The sequence below is a fragment of the Saimiri boliviensis genome, chromosome 7 (assembly GCF_048565385.1).
Source record: "Saimiri boliviensis isolate mSaiBol1 chromosome 7, mSaiBol1.pri, whole genome shotgun sequence".
In the NCBI taxonomy this organism is placed as follows: Eukaryota; Metazoa; Chordata; class Mammalia; order Primates; family Cebidae; genus Saimiri; species Saimiri boliviensis.
Genome location: NC_133455.1, coordinates 90,867,335 through 90,888,415, shown reverse-complemented (window position 1 = coordinate 90,888,415; position 21,081 = coordinate 90,867,335). Strand labels below are relative to the sequence as shown.

At 36.4% G+C, this 21,081-nt stretch overlaps 1 protein-coding gene across 2 annotated transcripts in view; it reads right to left on the bottom strand.

The window, feature by feature from the left end:
• Positions 1-2,778: 2,778 nt before the first annotated feature.
• Positions 2,779-21,081, bottom strand: part of FAR2 (fatty acyl-CoA reductase 2) — a 154,973-nt gene continuing 136,670 nt past the window's right edge. For both annotated transcript variants that reach the window (XM_003926616.4, XM_003926617.4), the window contains exons 5-12: positions 20,799-20,976; positions 19,367-19,411; positions 17,169-17,287; positions 16,342-16,409; positions 10,895-11,066; positions 7,354-7,483; positions 5,665-5,792; positions 2,779-4,761 (exon numbers count right to left, since the gene is read on the bottom strand). In XM_003926616.4, the coding sequence (XP_003926665.2) occupies positions 4,599-4,761; positions 5,665-5,792; positions 7,354-7,483; positions 10,895-11,066; positions 16,342-16,409; positions 17,169-17,287; positions 19,367-19,411; positions 20,799-20,976 (1,003 nt within the window). In that variant the 3' untranslated portion in view covers positions 2,779-4,598. The remainder of the gene's footprint in view (positions 4,762-5,664; positions 5,793-7,353; positions 7,484-10,894; positions 11,067-16,341; positions 16,410-17,168; positions 17,288-19,366; positions 19,412-20,798; positions 20,977-21,081) is intronic.

Genomic DNA, 21,081 nt, shown 5'->3' with positions numbered 1-21,081 from the left:
CAATGTTGATTTAGGATTACCTTAGAACAGTTAAGTATCTTTAAAAAGGATTTTAAAAATTATTTTGATACAATTTTTGTTTTCATATTTTCCAAATACCATATTAAAATTTTAATGAGATCTCCTATGAAAGGAATTTCTTTAAAGCAAAATTCTGCTTTGCCATTGATTTCCATTTTAAAGGTTGAGGCTTCCATCTGAAACTCCTCAAATAGAGTCAGATATTTGGCAGTGGAAGTATTAAAATTCGACCAGCCATTTGGATGATGAAGTTTACCTGCATATTAGGATTTGTTAGGAGTTTTTGGCCTCACCAACTGTTTTCTATTGCAGAGAGCACTTTACTCACCTATTATGCAGCTTTCCCTCTGCGTGGAGGTGCCTCCAGCCAGGATACCCTACTTTATTACCCAATTCTCCTTTTTGTTTTACTAGAGTATTCATAATATCTATATGCATGTATTTGAGACTATATATGTAAAAGTCTGAGATCTCAAAGTATATGAAATGGATTTTTTAAAAGTTAGTTTGCATACATTGGCCTATAAAGAAGAGTAAATATTTAGTTAAATAATTCCCTGCTGCAGTATTTGTACACTTCAGACTACCTCTTAGGAAAAGCTTAACTTAGTATTACAAAATTACCTTTATTTTATTTTATTTTTTTTAGAAAGAGATGGGGCCTCTCGCTGTTGCCCAGGCTAAAGTGCAGTGGTGCGATCATAACTCACGGTATCCTCCAACTCATGGGTTAAAGCAATCCTCCTGCCTCAATCTGCGGAGTAGGTAGGACTACAGGCGTCCACCAACAAACCTGGCTAATTCTTTTTCATTTATATAGAGTCTTTCTTTGTTGCCTAGGCCAGACTCCAACTCCTGCACTCAAGTAATCCTCCCACCTTAGGCTGCTAACATTGCTGGGATTATAGGCATAAGCCATACTGCACCTGGCACTCAAATTACTTCTAGTTCTCAACTTAGATGAACATAAAATATTTAGTATTACAAGCACAAACATTTGGATTCAATAAATGACAAATTATATAGCATTTTTTTTGTCTTTTTAATCCTAGAAGAAAATCCAAATGTATCCCCAAATAAGCCTCAGTTCCCAAATTTAACTTTTTTTCTTATAGGAAAACTACAGGAATTTTAAAATAACACTTTGTTACATTTGCTTTTCTTCCATATGGCGCTAAATTGCTCTATAATACAGGGTTTATTTTCTATTTCTCTTATTAAAGATGAAAAAGCGATGAAAATTGAGTAGTTAACTCAAAATTAACGTGTATAAACCTGTGAACACGTAATTTCAAGCAGTGAAACATTTAAATAGTTTTGGCAAGTCCAAATATTTTGTGTTTCACAAAAGGAGTTAGGTTAATTTTTCAAATATAACTCATTTATGCTATTTTAATAATCTTAAGGAAAACTATTAAGGACAAGAAAGCATGGGGAAAAGTATACATTAATGAAAGCTACATACTAAAGCAGACCTTCAACAACAGCTCATAACTGATAAACTTTGTATTTTGTTTTCAAGCAGTTACGCAAATCAATTTGATGACTTCTTGTACTGTAGTTTACTGTCTTTAAGGTATTTTTCTGGAATTGACCCAAATTGCCATATCACATCTCCTGTCCCTTTTGCAGTTCCAGATTGGAATCAGTATTTCAAATAAAGTAGGGACACATCTAAAATATGTGTATATCAGAAAAGGTGTCTGTGGCTACTTAAGTCTCTTTTGCCACAGTAGTATATCCCTTTGCAGGGCACTACTGTCTCTCAAACCGGTTTGAGAGACTTCTCAAACCACTATTGTCTCTGAAAACCAGCAATTGCTAGTCTTTATTTTTTAAAAAATAGTTTTTAAGTGACCTAGGCAGTGAGTATTTTTCACACCTTTATGTGGGCATTTGAGAATCATTACTTCTTACTATAGGCAGTTGCTTATGTTCCCAGACAATATTATCAGAATCTAGAAAAGTAGCTATGTGGAAATTTACAAGTGACTCTTGTAAACTTTGAAAATTATTGATGTTTTTGGAAACTAGGCCGATCTACTTTAATTGTTTATGTTTATTGTAAGATAGCATGCTATTTGGGCATTATTAGACCAGTCTTTTCCTTGAGATACTAAGTTAATTAAATGAAGTGTTAAATGGAAGTAATGATGTTAGTTGAAAACTGCAAGTGCTTTTCTGAATTGTGTGCCCATTTGCCTCAACTTTTTCTAGTATTAGTTGCCCCAGGCAATGATTCTTCAACTCTGTAATACTTGATACTGTATCAGGTATCTTGTGGGTATAGAATATAGGGATTGCCAAAACTTCTTTTGACGCAGAGGTACCTTTTCTTTGTACTTTCCAACCTCTTTTTCCCCAAAGTAGAAGGTTCTTTCCCATTGCTTTGTTTATATTAGGCATTCAAATAATTGCTAATTTGTCTTGATGTGAAATTTACTACCTCCTAGTAAATGCTAGAGATTGTCTTTCATACAGATACCTGCTTTTCCTGCCCAATTATCACAAGAGAACTTTGTGTCATTTCTTTGATGCCGCAAATAGAATACTCATGTCAAAATAACCTTATTAATGGTGTTAGAAAAAGAAGTATTATGTATCTATATGTTAATTTATATTCATCTGATAGTTATTCCTGTGATATGATTTGGTGGAAAGAGTTCTTTGGAAGTTATTTCCGTTTTCCAGGGTGTGGTTCAGGTGGTGTAAAGGAGAGAGAAGTGCTGCAGTAGTCAGCAGTTAAAGACACAACACTAGAAGAGGGGAAGAATTTTAATTCAAATTTTTATTTAATCAAAAGTCAAAATGTGAATACTTGATTCGTGGAGTTATTGAATTGGTGAAACATACAATCAAAAGTGAATTCTTAGAACTATATGTTTTAATCCAATTCCACTGAGCTATACCTTGATTTCATATTTTTGCCATATCTATAGCTTGTATCTTAATTGATATAACTTGAAAGTATCATAGACATCTCACACTAAGGATCACCAGGTGCTTAGTTTCAGAGCCAGGTTATCTGCTATGAAAAGTAGTTCCAAGAACTTAAATGAGATTGGGAAAGATATTGCCCAGAAGAGTTCCTCCAAAATGCCCTTTATATGGACCTCAGGAGAATCTCAAGTAATACTGGGCTAGATACTGACCTTGTACACTTTAAATACCTCAATGTGCCTTTCTGAATATTACCCAATTATTCCAGAAAGTGAGCATAACTATAACTGCCATTCTTTGTTAACATTTTATGCCTGTGTTGTTTTCAACTAGTTGTGTAGTGACTAATTTTAGTTGTTTAGGTCCCAAAGACTATATTTAAATAATATTCCATGTTTTTTACATGAAGAAATGCTGCAATCCAACATATACTCATCTCTCAAGTATGAGAAAAGTTGGAGTAGCAGTTACATGATTACTATAGGAATTGGAGAATATATATAGTTTTTACTAATTAGTTTGCATTATACACAAAATATTTTTAAGAAAACAACCTATTTTCTAGACTTAGAGTCACTTAGTGAAGTCTATTCACTTTTCTGCTGTGCGTTGTACAGTTAACATTGTGCAACTGGAATGATCAAGATACTAGTAAATCCTTTGGTGATCACATAAGTGTAATCTTCCCCACTTTATACAAGAAGACTAAAGCTACAGTTTAAAAGTTTATTTGAAATTTTTGCAAAGATCAAATTGGGACCATCCCTCTCCCTGTTAACCACTCTAATTGAGGCCTGAGTGGAAAAAGCTTAAATATAAAGGGTTTGGCCACTTGTAGGAGAAGGAGACTCTTGAAAGAAGGTTATCAGGAAAACTGGGGTTTAAAAAGACTTAGAAATAAATGCTAATTCAAATTTGGGAAGCTATTAATTTTGACTTAAAAGCATAATACACTAGAGTCCCCAATGCAAATGTGCTTAATCCATCACTCTGTACATACTTATTTACACTTCTTGTTCCTTTTTAAGTCTAAGAAGTAAATATAGTTAAGAAAAATGTTAAGTGTGAACCTGCTTTTCTAATTCCCCCACCCCTCAACCAGGTCTCCAAGGTTTAACATGGAAAGGAAAGAGAGACATTTTCAGTGAGGAATTATTTTTCTTACTGCATTTTTGAGGACACTGAGACCATTCTTCTACTCATCTTGATTTTAAATTGTTCTATTGGGTGCCCCAGAATGGTTCCAAGGTTAGTACTGCTTGAGCTCATTTCAGCTTCTGCCATGCATCTTTCCATATTTACTGAGTTCAAATGAATCTTCTCAGGGAGAAAAAAAAAGCTAAATATAGAAAAGTGGGAGTACTTTCATTTTAATACGAGGGCATAAAATAGAATGTTAGGAAACAGTGTGGGTTTGTTTTCCCCTAAAATATATGTGATTATGGGCTAGTTTACAACTTTCCTTCTCTCACTGAAATAAAAATATATAGTTAAGGAATAGGGACAAATACATGACAGCACATGTGACATCTGACGATTTGGGCATATTCCTTGCTACTTTCTAATCTTGAGAATCACAGTTTGCTGTTTTAGAGGTATCTGAGAGGTTCCAGATAAAAAGCGATGACAACATGTTCTTAAACCTTGAGCGTGCTGGATGCCCTAAAGTAGGAGAGGAATTTATAACAGAAGCTTACAATGAAGAACCAGACATTCCGAGCCATCTGAGATCTTGCAATGAGAAGGCGCCAGGCGATAAGGAAGAGGGCAGTATTAAAGAGGTAGTGAATATTTCGGAGCCTAGGGAACAGACAGACATAACCAAAGTTAAAATTACCAGATAGCATTATCGGAAGATAAACGTGTGTTTTCCTGGCTAAGACTGGCTGGTATCTATGAAGTGCTCAGAGTATGTGGCATAACTTGGCCTTTTGGTTTTTGCATCTCATTTCTACAGCATTCTTGCTGAACAGTCAGATTTCTATCATATTTCCCTAACTACTTTCTCTTGCAGCTCTCTCTATTTGAAGCTATTTACAAGCATGACTAGCATAATCTTGTAAATATACTTTGATCATGTTAGCACATCACAAATCTTCACTGGTTCTTATTCATTAGAAGGTAAATTCTAAAGTTCTTAGCTTGCTATTCAAGGTTCTTCCTGTTTTGCAAGCTACTTTTCCATCCTTACCATCTCTGCACTACAGATCCCCTGCTTCTACCAGGATTATACTAGAGTGCTAGAATTCTTTATCCCTCAGGGATCATGACCAAAAGAAATTTAAGAAAGTTAAAAAAAATTGAAGACTGACTTTTTTTCTAGGTTAAATACCATAATTAGGTCCCTGCCTGTTGGGTATTTATATCCCATTATGACAGAGTGTGGTACTAGAAACACAACTTGAGTTCAAATCTGGCTCCTAGACTTACTGTGCATTACCATGGACAAGTTATTTGCTGTGTTTAAACCTAAATATCTGTTTGATAAAAATGGGATAACAAAAGTAATACCTGTCTCATAGAGGTGTGGTAAAGTCTAAATGAAACTTTGTTACAGAACAGAGTATAGAGTATAGGACCTGTCATGTAGTAAATGCTCAAGAAATGTTCATTCTTCTCCTTCTCTGCACAAATGGCATGTCTGGTATAAAATCGGATGCACACTAGGTGCTCAATAAATATTAGCTGACTGATTATACTTACCTTTTTAAGTGTTGCTTTGCTTCTGGGATCCCAGCCATATCCTCTTTCAACAAGTATTTTTTAACTCCCAAAACATAATTTTCAATGTATTCCAACCAGTTCAACTGGCGCACATCAAAGTTGAATACCTGAGAGGCAAGAGACATTATAGATTGCCAGAACCGCAGTGCCAGACAGTCACTTTGTCCACTTGAGGTTTCTTTTACATAGATGAGTGATATTCAACCTGGGAGACATAGGTTGAACCTCTCCAAAGGAGAGATTATTTGTACTGTTATTTCAAAGGTACTATAATATGGATTACTATTTACTTAGGAATATTTAAACATGGATCAAGCACAAACACTTTATTTCTTCTGAGAGATATTTAAAGGAAATAGTATTACATAGCTTGAAAGCTTATGGTTGGCTTGGTATATATGTCAACTAATCAAGGAGTAATTATTTTAAAAAGTGATGGAATAATATGTTAGAGACCAAAACATCAATGATGCAGCTTTCCCTTTCTTCTTAGATTTGAGTGTTATCCCCTTGTCCTGTCATCCTTTCCTATAAAATTACCACGTCATTACACAGATTAAACTTTGGGAAGCAAAGCCTTAAGGAGTAAGTTAGCAGAATTTATATTTAAAAAGAGAGTGACTGGTAGTGGAAGAAAAAAGGAGTGATTTTTGTGAATTTCAGAATATGCAAAGATTTTAGGACTTATCCTTTGTTACTGTCAAGAAGTTAAAGAAATAAGTGATGCTGATGCTAAGGAATTAAACTGAAGGCCTGTCCTGAGAAATAAAAATCTGAACTGTTGTAGAGAAATACTATAGGAAGGAAGATTGATGACGCAGCACTGATGGAGGGAAGTCTGAGAGGAGGCAGAGTGCACAGGTGTAGGGATTAGCTTTAGCTAGGTAAGGAAGGAACTGTAGCTGGAAGAGGCAGAACAATTCTGACTGGACAAGAATAGTGGATGATAGAGTTTATGAACAAATAAAATCATTAGTTTTCATTGAAGTCATATGCTGTGGCAGATAAGGGAGGAACACAGCCACCTGGAGGTACTGAGGGTTTGTAGAAATAACTACCAAGGAGTGACAAAACGATAGAAGTGCAGTAGATAAAACATGTTGGCAGATCAGCAGTAAAGATTTAACCAAAGTCCAAGAACCTATGTTTCTTACTTACATTAAATTTGTTTCCAAGGCCGGGCGCGGTGGCTCAAGCCTGTAATCCCAGCACTTTGGGAGGCCGAGGCGGGTGGATCACGAGGTCGAGAGATCGAGACCATCCTGGTCAACATGGTGAAACCCCGTCTCTACTAAAGGTGCAAAAAATTAGCTGGGCATGGTGGCGCGTGCCTGTAATCCCAGCTACTCAGGAGGCTGAGGTAGGAGAATTGCCTGAACCCAGGAGGCGGAGGTTGCAGTGAGCCGAGATCGCGCCATTGCACTCCAGCCTGGGTAACCAGAGTGAAACTCCGTCTCAAAAAAAAAAAAAAAAAAAAAAAATTTGTTTCCTACGGTGGTGTTGATAGCATTGACTGATTTTCTTAAAAAAAAAAAAAGCAAAACAAAATCTGTGTCTATAACCAAAACATCCTTTATTCATCCATCAGTTTTCCAAATCAAATAATTCTAAATTCCAAGTGAGAAGTGAGAAGCATTTTCCTGTTGCTTATGTCAGTGCAATACTTACTCTCTGGTCTTCAGGACTCAGCTCAGACATCAGCATTTCTGTATTGTATGTGCTCCATTCCCAACTCCGGTTGACAAAATACTCCATCATGGAAACAGTTCTTAAAAGCCGATTCATGAGCTTTGTCATCCTGAGATAACCATCAGATAGAAGTAAATACCAGCACACCACAGATGGCTGCTTCCCTGTCACTCTACAGGGATGTATGAGAAATTATTTTTAACAAAATGCAAAAATCACCCCTGTGTCTTTCTCCCATTCTTCATTAAAATTCCCCGCTTCCACATTAACTCTCTGTTGATTCAACAGAAAAGGAAAAGGACTGGAGCTAAAGGTGCTTGTTCGATTCCGCATTTAATGCTACCACACTCCTCTTTCTCTTTTCTAACGCCTATTTCACAAGAATAGCAAACCTATTTTAAAAGTGAGCCAACTATTCAGCTTGAATGACATACTGTTCATTTTTTGAATTCTGATGTAGACAATCACAAAACTTATTTCTCATCTTTTATTTTTTTTGTGAGACAGGGTCTTACTGTGTTGCCCAGGCTGGAGCGCAGTGGGGCCCAGCTAATTTTTTGTAAGCAACGTTTTGCCATGTTGCCCAGGTTGGTCTTGAACTTCTGGGCTCAAGGGAGCCACCTGCCTTGGCCTCCCAAAGTGCTGGGATTATAGGCGTGAGCCATTATACTTGGCCTTATTTATCGTCTTTATTGTACGTTCTTGTATTTTTAAAAATTGATAGGATCTGAGGCCTTAGTATATAACTTTTGGGCAGAAGGGTAGACTATAATATTGTTTGGTGAACCAAAAGCAGTTGTCAGTCACAGTGGAGATTTAAAAAGATAAAATAACTTCTTGTTGATAACCTATTCTGTATTAGGCACAGCCCCATACTTTTACAAAGTATTCCCTCTGCTAATTTCGATATCATCTTGTTAGGTAAGTCTGCAGTTTTAGAAATGAGTAACATGAGCTTAAGATAAAGTGTCAAAGTCAAATTCCAACCCAGTTTTAACTGACCTCAAAAAACCTGTGCTGTGTAATCTCAGTACCCCGGTGAACCATTATGCAAGATGAACCTCACTGTCCAATCTCGCGTTCAGGACTTGGACCAGATCATCTTTGTGCACCTCCCAACTTCAAAACAATTTACAAAAACTTTCATATAGAGTCTTACTTGATCCTAACAATATGGCTGTGAGAGAGTCAGGATTTATATTATGCATCTCCGTTTTACAGAGAGATTATGCTCAAGGACCCATAGCTAATGGCCCACCTAGGTCTTTTAGCTACAAGTCACCTTTGGCCTGTAAACCACTTGATTTTTAGTTAACCTTGTCTTGATAATAGTGATTACTGTAGTTGACTGAGTAATTACCTATGACGCTGTTGTGGGGTTTGGGCTTACTTCTGGTAAAAGATAATACACATGAACCTAATGAGTCATGAGATATTTCTCTCACTGTATTATAGGAGATTTCTTAGGCATGAGGTAGACATCATTGTGGCTTGATACAAGCACCTTAATAGGGTTCTACTTTAAAAATATGAGTGAGTGTAAGAAATACTGGTTTGTACCCCTCATACACTGTTGTGATGGTGCCAATTGACAGTCTTCCTTTAGGGAGGAACACCTGGCAATAGTCACAAAATCCGCATACCCTTTAATCCAGCAACCTCACTCAGCATCCTCTCCTGAACACAGAGGTACATTCTACAAAGAGGCAGGCACCATAATATTCATTGCCCCATTGTTTACAGTAAAAAAAAAAAAAAAAAAAAAAAGACAACACTGGGCAGAATGACTTAGATTTTCATGGAAAATTAGTGGAAAAAGTTGTTAAATACACGTGACTGATTTATATACACATACTCCCCTACTGCAAAACAAATTACATATGCCCATATATGCAATATGTCTACATATGGATATAAAAGCATAGAAGAGTATAAACAAGCACACCTGGAGAAGAAAAGGGTCTAGAAGGATTTTAGCTTTTTCTGCCATAAAGATTATTGCTAAAATACATACCACACAACAAACCAACAAATATTACTGTTTGACTTCTCACAAAATACTTTTGGATTTTTGTTGTGTCTCTCCCTTCTGTGTTTGTCTTTTTTCGTAACTGAACTTTGTTCTTTATCCAGGCCTTCTCCTAATCCTGACATATTTTAAAACCTTAGCATTTCTAACTACAATATTTGTTTTGTTTTTCTTTTTCTATCTTTATTTAATAAGCCTCATACAAATATTTTCCCTGTAATCACAATGTTTCCTTTTCATCTTGCTCAAGAACTGAGTTATGAGCCCCAAATGAGGTCTCTAAAAGTTTAGATAAATTCTACATTGGCTAAGTTTTAGTCATTTGCACTGCTAATAAAGATGGTAATTAAATACAATGAAGAAGACTTCCTCCCTTATCAAGGTGCTAGCAGAGGTTCATACTTCTGATTCTTGATCACAAAAATTACTGTAGGCAATTATAATAATGATTCCTCTGACATAATATTATTCCAGCGAGACAGATAAAGGGATATGTCCTATGCCACACAGCTAGGTGGTGACAGCTGCCTTCGCATCAGCACACTGTATTCCCTCTAATTTCTTCATTCATCTCTAGGTGGCAGTAAATCTGGTTCCAAATACTGACTTTGAGACAGCTTTCCCCACATCCTTCCTGTCACTTCCTTTGAGACTACTTCAGATTCTTTCCTTAGCTTCTATTTCCCCATTTGTAAAATTGGGATGATGAAAATATCTTCCCTGGGTAGCTGTGACAATGAAAAAGGGATCATCATGCATCATCCTTAGCCCCATGAGCGCCACAGTAAGCTCCCAGTCAGTAAGGTTGGCCATCATTATTGTATATTTAAGATTATCTACCTATTCGGAAAACCCTAGTGACAGAGTCTCAGTTGCTTTTCTTTTAGTATAAATGATTACTTGTTGAATTCATCAAGCAAGCTCTTTAACATTTACCTTCCTTTATTGTGCTGGAGCATTTTTAATGTCTTTTGTGGCTTCTCACTCTGACTGCTTGGTTTGTTCAAAACTTAACACAGGTTGAGTATCCTTCATCTGAAATGCTTGGGCCAGAAGTGTTTTTGGTTTTGTTTTCAGATTTTGGAATATTTGCATGTATTTAATGAGATGTCTTGGGATGGGACCCATGTCTAAAGGGAAAATTCATTTCTGTTTCATACACACTTAGCCATATATCCATAGCCTGAAGGTAATCTTATACTTTAAATGATTTTATGCATGAAACAGTTTTGAATGTGTTTTGACTGTGACCCATCACATGAGGTTAAAGTGTGTGGAATTTTCCACTTCTGGCATCATGTCAGCACTCAAAACGTTTGGGATTTTGGAGAATTTCAGATTTTTGATTTTCAGATTAGATGTGTTCAATCCATATATATGGGTAAGAGTCAATTGTCTCCTTCAATCCTCCGCTGAAGGAAGCACTAAAGATTTGGGGGCCTTAATCTCCCATACAGTGACACTCTCAGAGCCACTGACTGAGCTTCTCACCTGGGCTTCCTTCCAGTGAGCCGCAGATAGAAGTCATAGATGATGGCAGGGGCCCGGTGGCTGACCGCATTCCTGTACTGGGTTGTGAAGTTGTTGGTGGTAAAATCAGCATATGGCCTCCTGAAAGCTCTCTCAAGTGGGATTTTTTCAAAGGTTGCCAAGATTTGGAATCCTGGGGAAAAAAGAGAGTAAGTGCTAGAGGAGAAGATGAGAATATAAGCCCATCATAGTGGAAGGCATTTGAAATGGGTCAAAATAATAAAGAAGGAGGATTTGCTGTGTAGAGTCAAGAATCAATGTGGGCAAGTGGTTCCCTGCAAACCAAAACAATGTGAATGGGGTAAGAACTGGATCCTTTATTTGAAACATTTACTCTAAAACAAATTATTGGGGAAAGACTTGTAGTCAATACAAGGAGGTACTGTTCAGAAAAATATAATCTGCATTTAATTCTAAGGTTATCTAGTCTATTCTGAAAGCCCCAAGACAGAGGCTAGAGACCTTATTTCCTTGACTGGACCATTACTTTTAGAACCATTTAGAAAGTTTCTTAACATTTATTTGAATCTTTATTAAAGGTTTAAGTCAAAGATTCTAAAGGTAAGATTTCCTTGCGTTAATTTACTTTAATACTTCTCTGGGAATATGTTAGACTCATTTTCCACTCTGGTATCCAGGGTTTTATTCATAATAGTATTTTTCTTTTTATATTATTACTTTGATTAGGTTTAAATAATAACTTTTTATATACATTTGTGAGTTCAGTAGTTCTTTCCAAAAGATACTCACTTCAATTCAATTTTATTTAATGTATATAGGTTTTTTCAAAGCATATGCCTAAAAATCTATCTGAAAATATAGATCCAATACAGAGAAGAGTCTCAAGAATCATGATCATCTGGTCCACAGGCACTTATAAAAACATTTGTGGCATTATTAAAACATTTGGTTATGTACATTACCAAAAGCTATGCACAGGTTGATAGCCTAAGAAATTCTGATATCAACACTGACATTCTGATCTATATATCCATATACCTGTTCAACATTTCCCTCTGGATGTGTAATAGATGTTCACATTTAACAGCTCTAAATTTGACTTCCTGGTACTCCCACTACCAACCATCTCCTTCCCAATACATACACAAACTTGCTTCTTCATCAGTCTTCTACCTCTAATCAAATGGTAATTCAATTTTTATAGTAGTTCAGGCAAAAACTTTAGGGTCATCCTTGGTTCTTCTCTTTCTTTAACAACCCACACATAATTGAACAAAATCTATCAGCTCACTGTTTGAAAAATACCCAGAATCATAATTTCCACCTGCTGTCTCTCTGATCCAAACCCCTAATGTAGCCTGGAGTGTCTCAGTACTGTCCTAAGTGGTCTCTGCCACTGTCTTTGTACCCCTACAGTCTGATCTCCATGTAGCAGCCGGAGTGATTCCTGTAAAATGTAACTCAGAGTATATTACAGGTACTTCTCCATTCAGAGCCCTTCAGTGGAATCTCATCTCATTTAGAGGCAACGCCATGGTCTAAAAGGTCTTGCACCATCTATATCCTCACGCTCTGTGCTCACCACTCTGGTTTTGTCTCCTACCATTCTCCCTGTTGGTGCTTCCACTGTAGCCACACTGGCCTCCTTGTTGTCCTTGAATATGATTTAAGAGCTGTAGCATTTATCGTTTCTTTACCTTGGAATACTTGCACATATCCCTCCGATCTGCCCCCTCACTTCTTTCAGGTCTCAGCTAAGATGACACCTTATGAGAGAGACTTTCCTTGGCCATCACATATAAAATAGCAGCCTTCCCACAGCACTATTTACTTCTTTAATCTGTTTTTTCTGCAATCAACCATATCTGATGTATATTTCTCCTTTCTAAGATTTATATACCATAACAAAATTATGTCTGTTTTGTTTCAACCTATATAGTACCTTGAAAAGTGGTTGGCAGGTAATCAGCGCTGAAGAAATATTTTTTTACTAAAATAAATGGCAACATACAATTACTTTCCATTTCCTAAAACTATACCAATCCTTCCATTAGTCATTACAAATATATTTATTAAGCATTTAACATTTGCCAGGCACTGTGGTAGGTGCCGACGTAAAAAATATATATATGATATATTCCTGTCTATTAAGGAATTGGCAATCTGCTAGGAGATGTGGACAGTTCGCAGTTACATATTTTGCCTGAGTACTCTGCTAGAGATCACTACAGTATGCTCTAGAAGAAGATAAAAGAAGCATCTAGCTCTGTCTGGGTGCCAGGAAGGGGATGGGTGAGGCTGGGTTAGGAAAGGCTTTCTGAGTAAGCTGTCCAAATGGTAATAGCAGGGATTTACTGAAATGTCCACCATTCTAATCACTGTGCTTAGCACTTTATCTTATTAAATCCTCCCAAGAGCTCCCTGGAATAGAATAATTATTATTTTCATTGACAGAAAAAAAGTTGATCTACAGGGAGAAACTGAGTGATGTTTTCAAGTTGATATAACTAGTAAGCAGTGGAGTCTACTAAATGGTAGGACCCATACCAGCATATAATATTTATGTGGGCATGGATTTCTGTTTAGTGATATATCCTCAGACCGAGAATAATGCCTATTTAATGAATACAGGAGTGAATTAATGAGGTATGATTTGAATCCAAGTCTATAAGATCTTAATGCCCAAGACTTTTAACCATTAAGCTACTGTCTTTCCAATCTGAAGACAAGTAGAATCTAATGCACATGAAGAAAATTCAATTTGGCAATTGACAACTGTACTTCTACATCCTCATGGGTCAAAGAAGGATTTAAATGAAATATGCTTAATGCTTAGAGAGGAATGATAACATAAACATTATACAACAAAATGTGTGGGATACAGCCAAAGTGGCATTTCAGGGAAAAATAAAGCCATAAATGCAAGTATTAGAAAAGCTGACTATTTGTGAGCTACGTTTCTAAGTTAAAGAGAAGAAAAAAAAATAAAGAAAACAAGAGGAAGGGGAAAATAGAGATAAGGCAATACATCAATGCAACAGAAAAACAATGCAACATAATAAAGAGTCAGTAAATTAGCTGGGCATGGTGGCGCGTGCCTGTAATCCCAGCTACTCAGGAGGCTGAGGCAGGAGAATTGCCTGAACCCAGGAGGCGGAGGTTGCCGTGAGCCAAAATCGCGCCATTGCACTCCAGCCTGGGTAACAAGAGCGAAACTCCGTCTCAAAAAAAATTAATTAATTAATTAATTAAATAATCAGTAAAGCCAGAAGAAATTGGTTCTTTGAAAAAAAGAAACAATAAACCCTTTGGAGAAGACACACAAATATTATGAATTAAAAGAGAAACACAATTACAGATACAGTTTAGGACAAAAATATTGATATGAAAAATTTTATGTGAATACATTTTAAAACAGACAAATTCTTAGAAAAAGAGATAAAATTTACTAATACTGATTCCAGCAGAAACTGAAAGCCTGCAAAATTCTTTAACTATTGAAGAAATTGAAGCAATAAAAAAATCCTCTCACAAAATTACAAAGATAATTTATAGGTAATTTTACCAAGTTCCAAGGAATAGATTGCTCCAATATTACACAAATACTTCCAGAGAATTGAAGAAACAAGGGGAACATATTATTAGCAAACTGAATTAAACAAAATATTAAAAAGATAACATGGTATGACCAACTTGGGTTTATCCTAAACATGGCAGGATAGTTTAAAATTTGAAGCCTTCTGCTGAAAATTAGCAGCAAGACAACAATATGTACTATTGCCATTTTTATTCACCATTGTATTAGAAGTTCAGCAAGAGATATAAAGACTTAAGGTTTGAAAAGATAAGAATAATACTCATATTTTTGTAGATTAAGTAACTGTCTACGTAGAAAACCAAGAGGAAATTTTGTACAGTTTCTAGCAATAAGAAGTTTAGCAAGATGGCTAAAGGGTCAATATATGAAAATCAACTGCATTTGACACTGTTCACAAAAAATTATAAAACATATTTTTACATAAAACATTTAAATAAGTAAAAAAAAATTACCTAGGCCCTAGGTATAAATCTGATAAAAGATGCTTAAGACCTGTATGCAGGCGATTAAAAACTCTTCTTAAGGGACACTAATGGAGACAATTCTATGGAGAGATAGCCCATGTTCACCCACCTAGCTATCACTCCTTATAATGTCACCTGAGGCTATGTATGTTCAACATCCTATCACGTGGCTACTGCTACTAATAGGAAGCCTTTTAATCCCTCCTAAGAGCCCTGATAGGAAACACATGTGAGTTTAATTTGTATGCAACACCAAATTAATTAGTAATAGCTTCCAGATGCTGTATTAGATGGGCATCTAGAACAGAGCCTTGGCACAGGGAGAAACAATGTAGTATCAGCCAACAATGTTTGCTATATGTATAAGAGGAGTAGAGAAAAATACCTGCATACCAAGTGTTTTTCATTCTTGGAAAAGCATTTTTCAATTCAAAGCCTATTATAAATGAGCCACAGCATCTAGCTGCCCTGCAATAGAACACTCAAGTGAGGTACCATGGCTTACCATTGGAATGTGTAAGGAATAGTGTTACCTATGTAACAGGGAAAGAAGGGGTGCATTAGTAGGTACTAAGAAATCCTACAGAATAGCCAAACTCCCTACTTTTACCTTCTACCATAATTAGATGTTTAAGTTGTACTCAAATCTATTTCCATGGTTTTTATACATTGAACAGATCCAATTCTTTACATTCAGACAAATCAATAATGTATACAGTACAGGGTTTCTCAAAGTGGGTTTCACCAAGCATCAAGAATCATCTAGATGCTTATTAAAGATATGGTTTCCTTAGCAATGCCCAAGACCTTGGTCCTAGGGTTTAAGGAATCCGTATGTTATTTTTATTTTTCCTGTAGTGACTCCTATTCACTTTTACAGATCACTAGTAGAATGGTTACTGCACACCCAAGAGAGACAAGCTGCATAAATTAATGATCAGTATGACGGACTTAATAACCAAGGAATAATATCACCTGACTTTTCTAAATCCCATTGATCATCGATCATATTGCATTCTCAGTGACATTATCAAGAAGGGAAGGGGTGTGTGTAGGAGCCGCTGCTCCAGCAGGGAGGAGTATTTCCATATTTTATCAATGACATTCTTTATAACTGCCAACTTTTGCTTTGTTTCATCATTGTTTTTTAAATCTCTATGGACCCCTTACTGCTTACGATCATGTATATGTTCCCACTGACTTCTTTCCTTGGCAACCACAGTACATTCTAGTTAACCACCACACATTTACAATTTATCATTATTTTGTCTTTTACTTACTTTTTGTCTTTCTCCCCGTGTAGGCTCTAAGCTCCATGACACACTGTCAATTTTTTCTCTGTCAGACACTAGTAATTATGCGGTTACATGGCTATAGGTACTTACCCATTTTGCCCCAATTGCAGGGATTGAAGTTACCAGATGTGCAGTGGTAGACTAACGTTGACTTGGGTCTGGAAAATGAAATAAAAATTAGATAAATACAACAAAATGGAAAACTAATGAAATAAAAATTAGGAAAAATAATATTTAGACAGAGTGGTTTCAATAATTCATCTGATGCAAGGCTTCCATCTTTTGTTCTTTCTCTGGGTTAATAAGCAAAATGGAAGAAGACTAGGAAAAGTGTGTGTGTGTGTGTGTGTGTGTGTGTGTGTGTGTGTGAGACAGAGAGAGAGAGAGAGAGATGTTAGGAGTGACATACTATGGAGCACATATGTGTGAGTTCACTTAAAAAAATTTAATTCTGTTGACCATTTACTAACAGAGCCAAATATATGAACAACCTATGTTTTTAATCTTTATACCAGGAAGCTTCCCCACACATAGTGTTTCAACTTTTGGCATTTACCAGAGTTCAATTAAAAAAAAATGTATTCTCTCATTACATCAACTTCTATCTCCTTTGTGCTAAAAAAAGAAAGCTGGATTTTAGACTACTGAATAGAAAGAAAAGCCTTTTGGTTATCAAGAATTTTATGGTTAAGTGATTTAAAGGTTTTATTACTTTTGAGTAGCCAAGTACTAAACTGTATTTATAAAACAACTGAATGCATATATGATGGCATATTAGGAAGTCTACAAAATATTGAAACAAACACTGCCTCACGTTTGGGATCTTGTACAGTGAAATGCCTATATTTGGAAAATGTGCCTAATGTATTCACCCTCCCACTCATGAAATCTTTGAAAGCCCACTTGAGCATCCACACCTGTGAACTGCAGTATACCATCCTACAGCTAGTGTGAGATTGACAACTGTATCAACCGGAATTAAGTCTGCCACAGCCATCGGAGTAGCTTTTATGGCCCGAAGAAACCCTTTCCCAGCCTGCATAGGAAAAAGAACACAAAATATTAAACCAGATCTTAAGTAATAGCTGGGGCTAAGGTATGTATCATCAAACTGATTATACTAGTGCAGTAAGTGAAAACAGCTCATCTTGATCCACTGCTTACCAGGTTCTTATGCTAAGTCTGACTTCCTCAGCCCATCCTACCTTCTCAGCCAAGTGCAACTCTAGCATATCCATGAACTACTAGTGTTCCTCAGGTTACCTTAGGGAATAAATTTCCTCAAGTTTGTGAGAGGTTAAACTCAGTTAATTCACAAACACCAATAATAAACTTTCATATCTAAAAACCTAATTCATGACATGTTAAGAATTAAGATTATACAAATTTCCTTTTAATTTTCTCATTACTATTTGTTTACCATTTCCTTGATTTTGTTTTCTCCTACGGTTTATTAACTTACAAGCAATAGTAGGCACTACAATTTAAGAAACATTTATTTGAAAAAAAAATTGTTGAAATTCCACCACTAATAAAAACTTTTTTGGGGCTTGGAAAAATTGCCTTATTATTTACTTTTTATTCAGTATCTTAGTTCACCTCACAGATCACTGATGTTATATAGATGCAAGAATTGGGAATTATTCGTGTTACTAGTTTGTTGAGTTTATGAAATTGACTCTTTGTGCTTTGCATGTTTCCAACATTGATTTGCAATGATTAACACTTTCTTATATTACTCAATTCTGTTTTCTTATAACTAGCATCCCTTCTTTCAGACATAAGAAACCAATTTAGAACACTTTAGAAAATGTAAATATTCAGCTTTGCATATAATGAAATGCACTTTGGGCTCATGTTGAAATAATGATGTCATAAGTCACCAAATGTTCACCCCAACTGAACTTTTTTATAAGAGTTAGGACGGGTGGGAAACAGAAAGAAAGGGGCTGCTAGAAAAATCAGAAATTGGAAGGAAGGTCATCACTGTCATAATTCACTGTCTCATATTTGTATTGTAATTCATGTTGAACCTAGTTCTGAGAGGAACAGAGACAGATTCTGAAGTGCAGTCTGAATCCCTAATAAGATTTAAACTCATTTAGATCCTTGATTTCCTATTCATGGTACAAAAGAGAGAAGTTGGTTGAGTCCCTAAATGCTTCAGTGAGAGCCATGAAGCCCCACAGCTAGGCTGGGTCAGTCTGGACTCCAGGGAGATGCTCAGTAAGGGCTGCTGACCTAGAGGTCCTTGTAAGAGATTATTCAAAAGTGTTGCCTATATTCAGATTTTTTGTATTTGAAAAATTTGCTCCAATTGGTAATTTTCTTTCTTGTATTCATTAAGAATTAGTGATGTTTATCTCTTTTCCATACCCACACATAAACTCTTATATGTGTTTTATAATCAAGAATTTAATAATTGGCCAGGTGTGGTGGCTCAAGCCTGTAATCCCAGCTCTTTGGTAGGCCGAGGTGGGTGGATCACGAGGTCAAGAGATCGAGACCATCCTGGTCAACATGGTGAAACCCCGTCTCTACTAAAAACACAAAAAATTAGCTGGGCATGGTGGCTCATGCCTGTAATCCCAGCTACTCGGGAGGCTGAGGCAGGAGAATTGCCTGAACCCAGGAGAAGGAGGTTGCGGTGAGCCGAGATCACGCCATTGCACTCCAGCCTGGGTAACGAGCGAAACTCCATCTCAAAAAAAAAAAAAAAAAAAAAAAAGAATTTAATAATCTTTGAAGCTACTATTTTTATTGCATCCTCAATTCACTGTACTAATTCATGTCATTACAAACTGCAAAAAGGAGGAAATACCCCCATCTTGTGGTAACTAAAGAAAAATCCTTGATGCTCAAAGACTTCAAAAATAAAACTCCTAAATCGTAATTGATAGCACATTATCTGTTTTTTGATACAAAAATTCTCAAAGGATAAAAATAATTTCATCCTACCTCTGTATTACAAGCAGAATAATTTAAATAATATGCCTCAATTGTTGGTAAAATAACATTTATATTTTTGGATTAATGAAGCTAAGCCAGCACTAAGAATTCTGTTACTATTCCTCTACCACATTTCAGGGAGTTACCTCTTCATCGTTATACATACCGCAATAATGAGTCCACTAGGTCCATTTAGATTATCAACCCAACCCTAAAAGAAAGAAGATTCTATCAGTTACACATTTCAGAAAATTGTTTTATCTTTGGAACAGCTGCAGGCTAATGTTAATAAATTTCAAACAGGAGCACTGAGACCCCAGCCAAAACAACTATCTAATACGGTGTTATTAAGTTCTCAAAGATCAATGGCAAAGCATTTGCTATTTTCTGCACTTTGACTGTGCAAAAATTAAAATTTTGCCAGGATTGTTTTTCATAGGAGTCATGAATGGTTTTGCAGTGTTTTATGACCCCTTATGGACTAAATTGAACCTTGTCCTTATATGATGATATGTTAGCAATTCACCAACCATACTTCTCCACCTCAGTCCTGATTTTAGCCTCCATAGGAGAACACTGAAAACATGATTTGTGCTAATGGCCCATTTCTTCACTTTTTTTTTTTAATCAGCTATAGAGTCCATACCATATATGTGTGTGTGTGTGTGTGTGTGGTGTTTGTGTGTATATATACGTGTGTGTGTGTGTGCGCACGTGCACGTGTGTCTGTGTATGTATTGACTTGCTTAAAGATGTTACAAAGATTATGTTTAAGAGCAGTTAGAGGGAAATGTGTTTTTCAGTTTGTTTCCTAAGCCCCAAGCCATTCAGCTGACCTTATTATGTCTCTTTACCTTACAGTATAAAAGTCAAATGTATGTGTATAACAGGAGAGGAAAGAGAAGAGAGGAGAAGATGAAGGGATTAATATTTGGTGAGCGTTTTAGTAGGAACCAGCCTTTGACTAGAGACTAAGCACTCCTCATACATTGTCTTATTAAATCAATGCTCCAAAGTGGTATCTGTCCTGTTTTATGGAAGGGACAACTCAAAAATGTTGCAGTGCCAGTAAGTAGTGGAGCTAGAAGTTATCTGCCCCAAAGATTCACAGACTTGCTTTGGAGAAGATGGTATAATTCAAAGTACTTTCAAAAGGACATAGCAGTATGCTGAGGTTTAAAAAAAAAAAAATTAGTATTCCTAAACTGAGATCCTTCTGTGAGCTTCAAAACTCTTGTTTATCCTGGCAGTTGCAATGCTACCAATTTGGCCATCAAGAACATGCTGGTATGCTTAAACTATAGTGGGAAAGCCAAGATATGAAACCATCACCCATGGGAATTCTGAGACTAGAATAATTAGAAGCTAATTTAAGATCTCTATCCAACTCTAGGACAGTCAGGGTAACTGCCAGAGGAGCCGCATGATGTATAAATCCTGAACCCAAAGTGGAATTTTGTCCTAGTAAAATGGTTTCATATTTTATTGGCTGCACTTAGCTATAAATCCTGAGAAGAAGAAGAAGACATCAGAAAGTAATTGGACTAAAAGAACTTTAGTTTGGAAGCAAAACACAAAATCCAGGTGAGTGGGCTTACCGGGAAAGGCTCCTGCCAAGTTGCTCCCACAATGGAGGGCCTTATGATGGCGATGTTCATGTTCCCGCTCTCTTGCTGCACCACCATTTCTCCCAAGGCCTTGGTGTAGGTGTAAGTATTGGGCCGATCACCAATCAGCTTGGGTGTGATTTCGTCAATAATAGCATCGTCTAACCACCTAAAAGGTAGTCAGAGTAAAAAGAATTCTAGTAACATATGTTAGGCAATTAACCAAAAGGAAAATGTGAGACACAGACAAAGCTTCCACCTTCAGCCTTGGTTC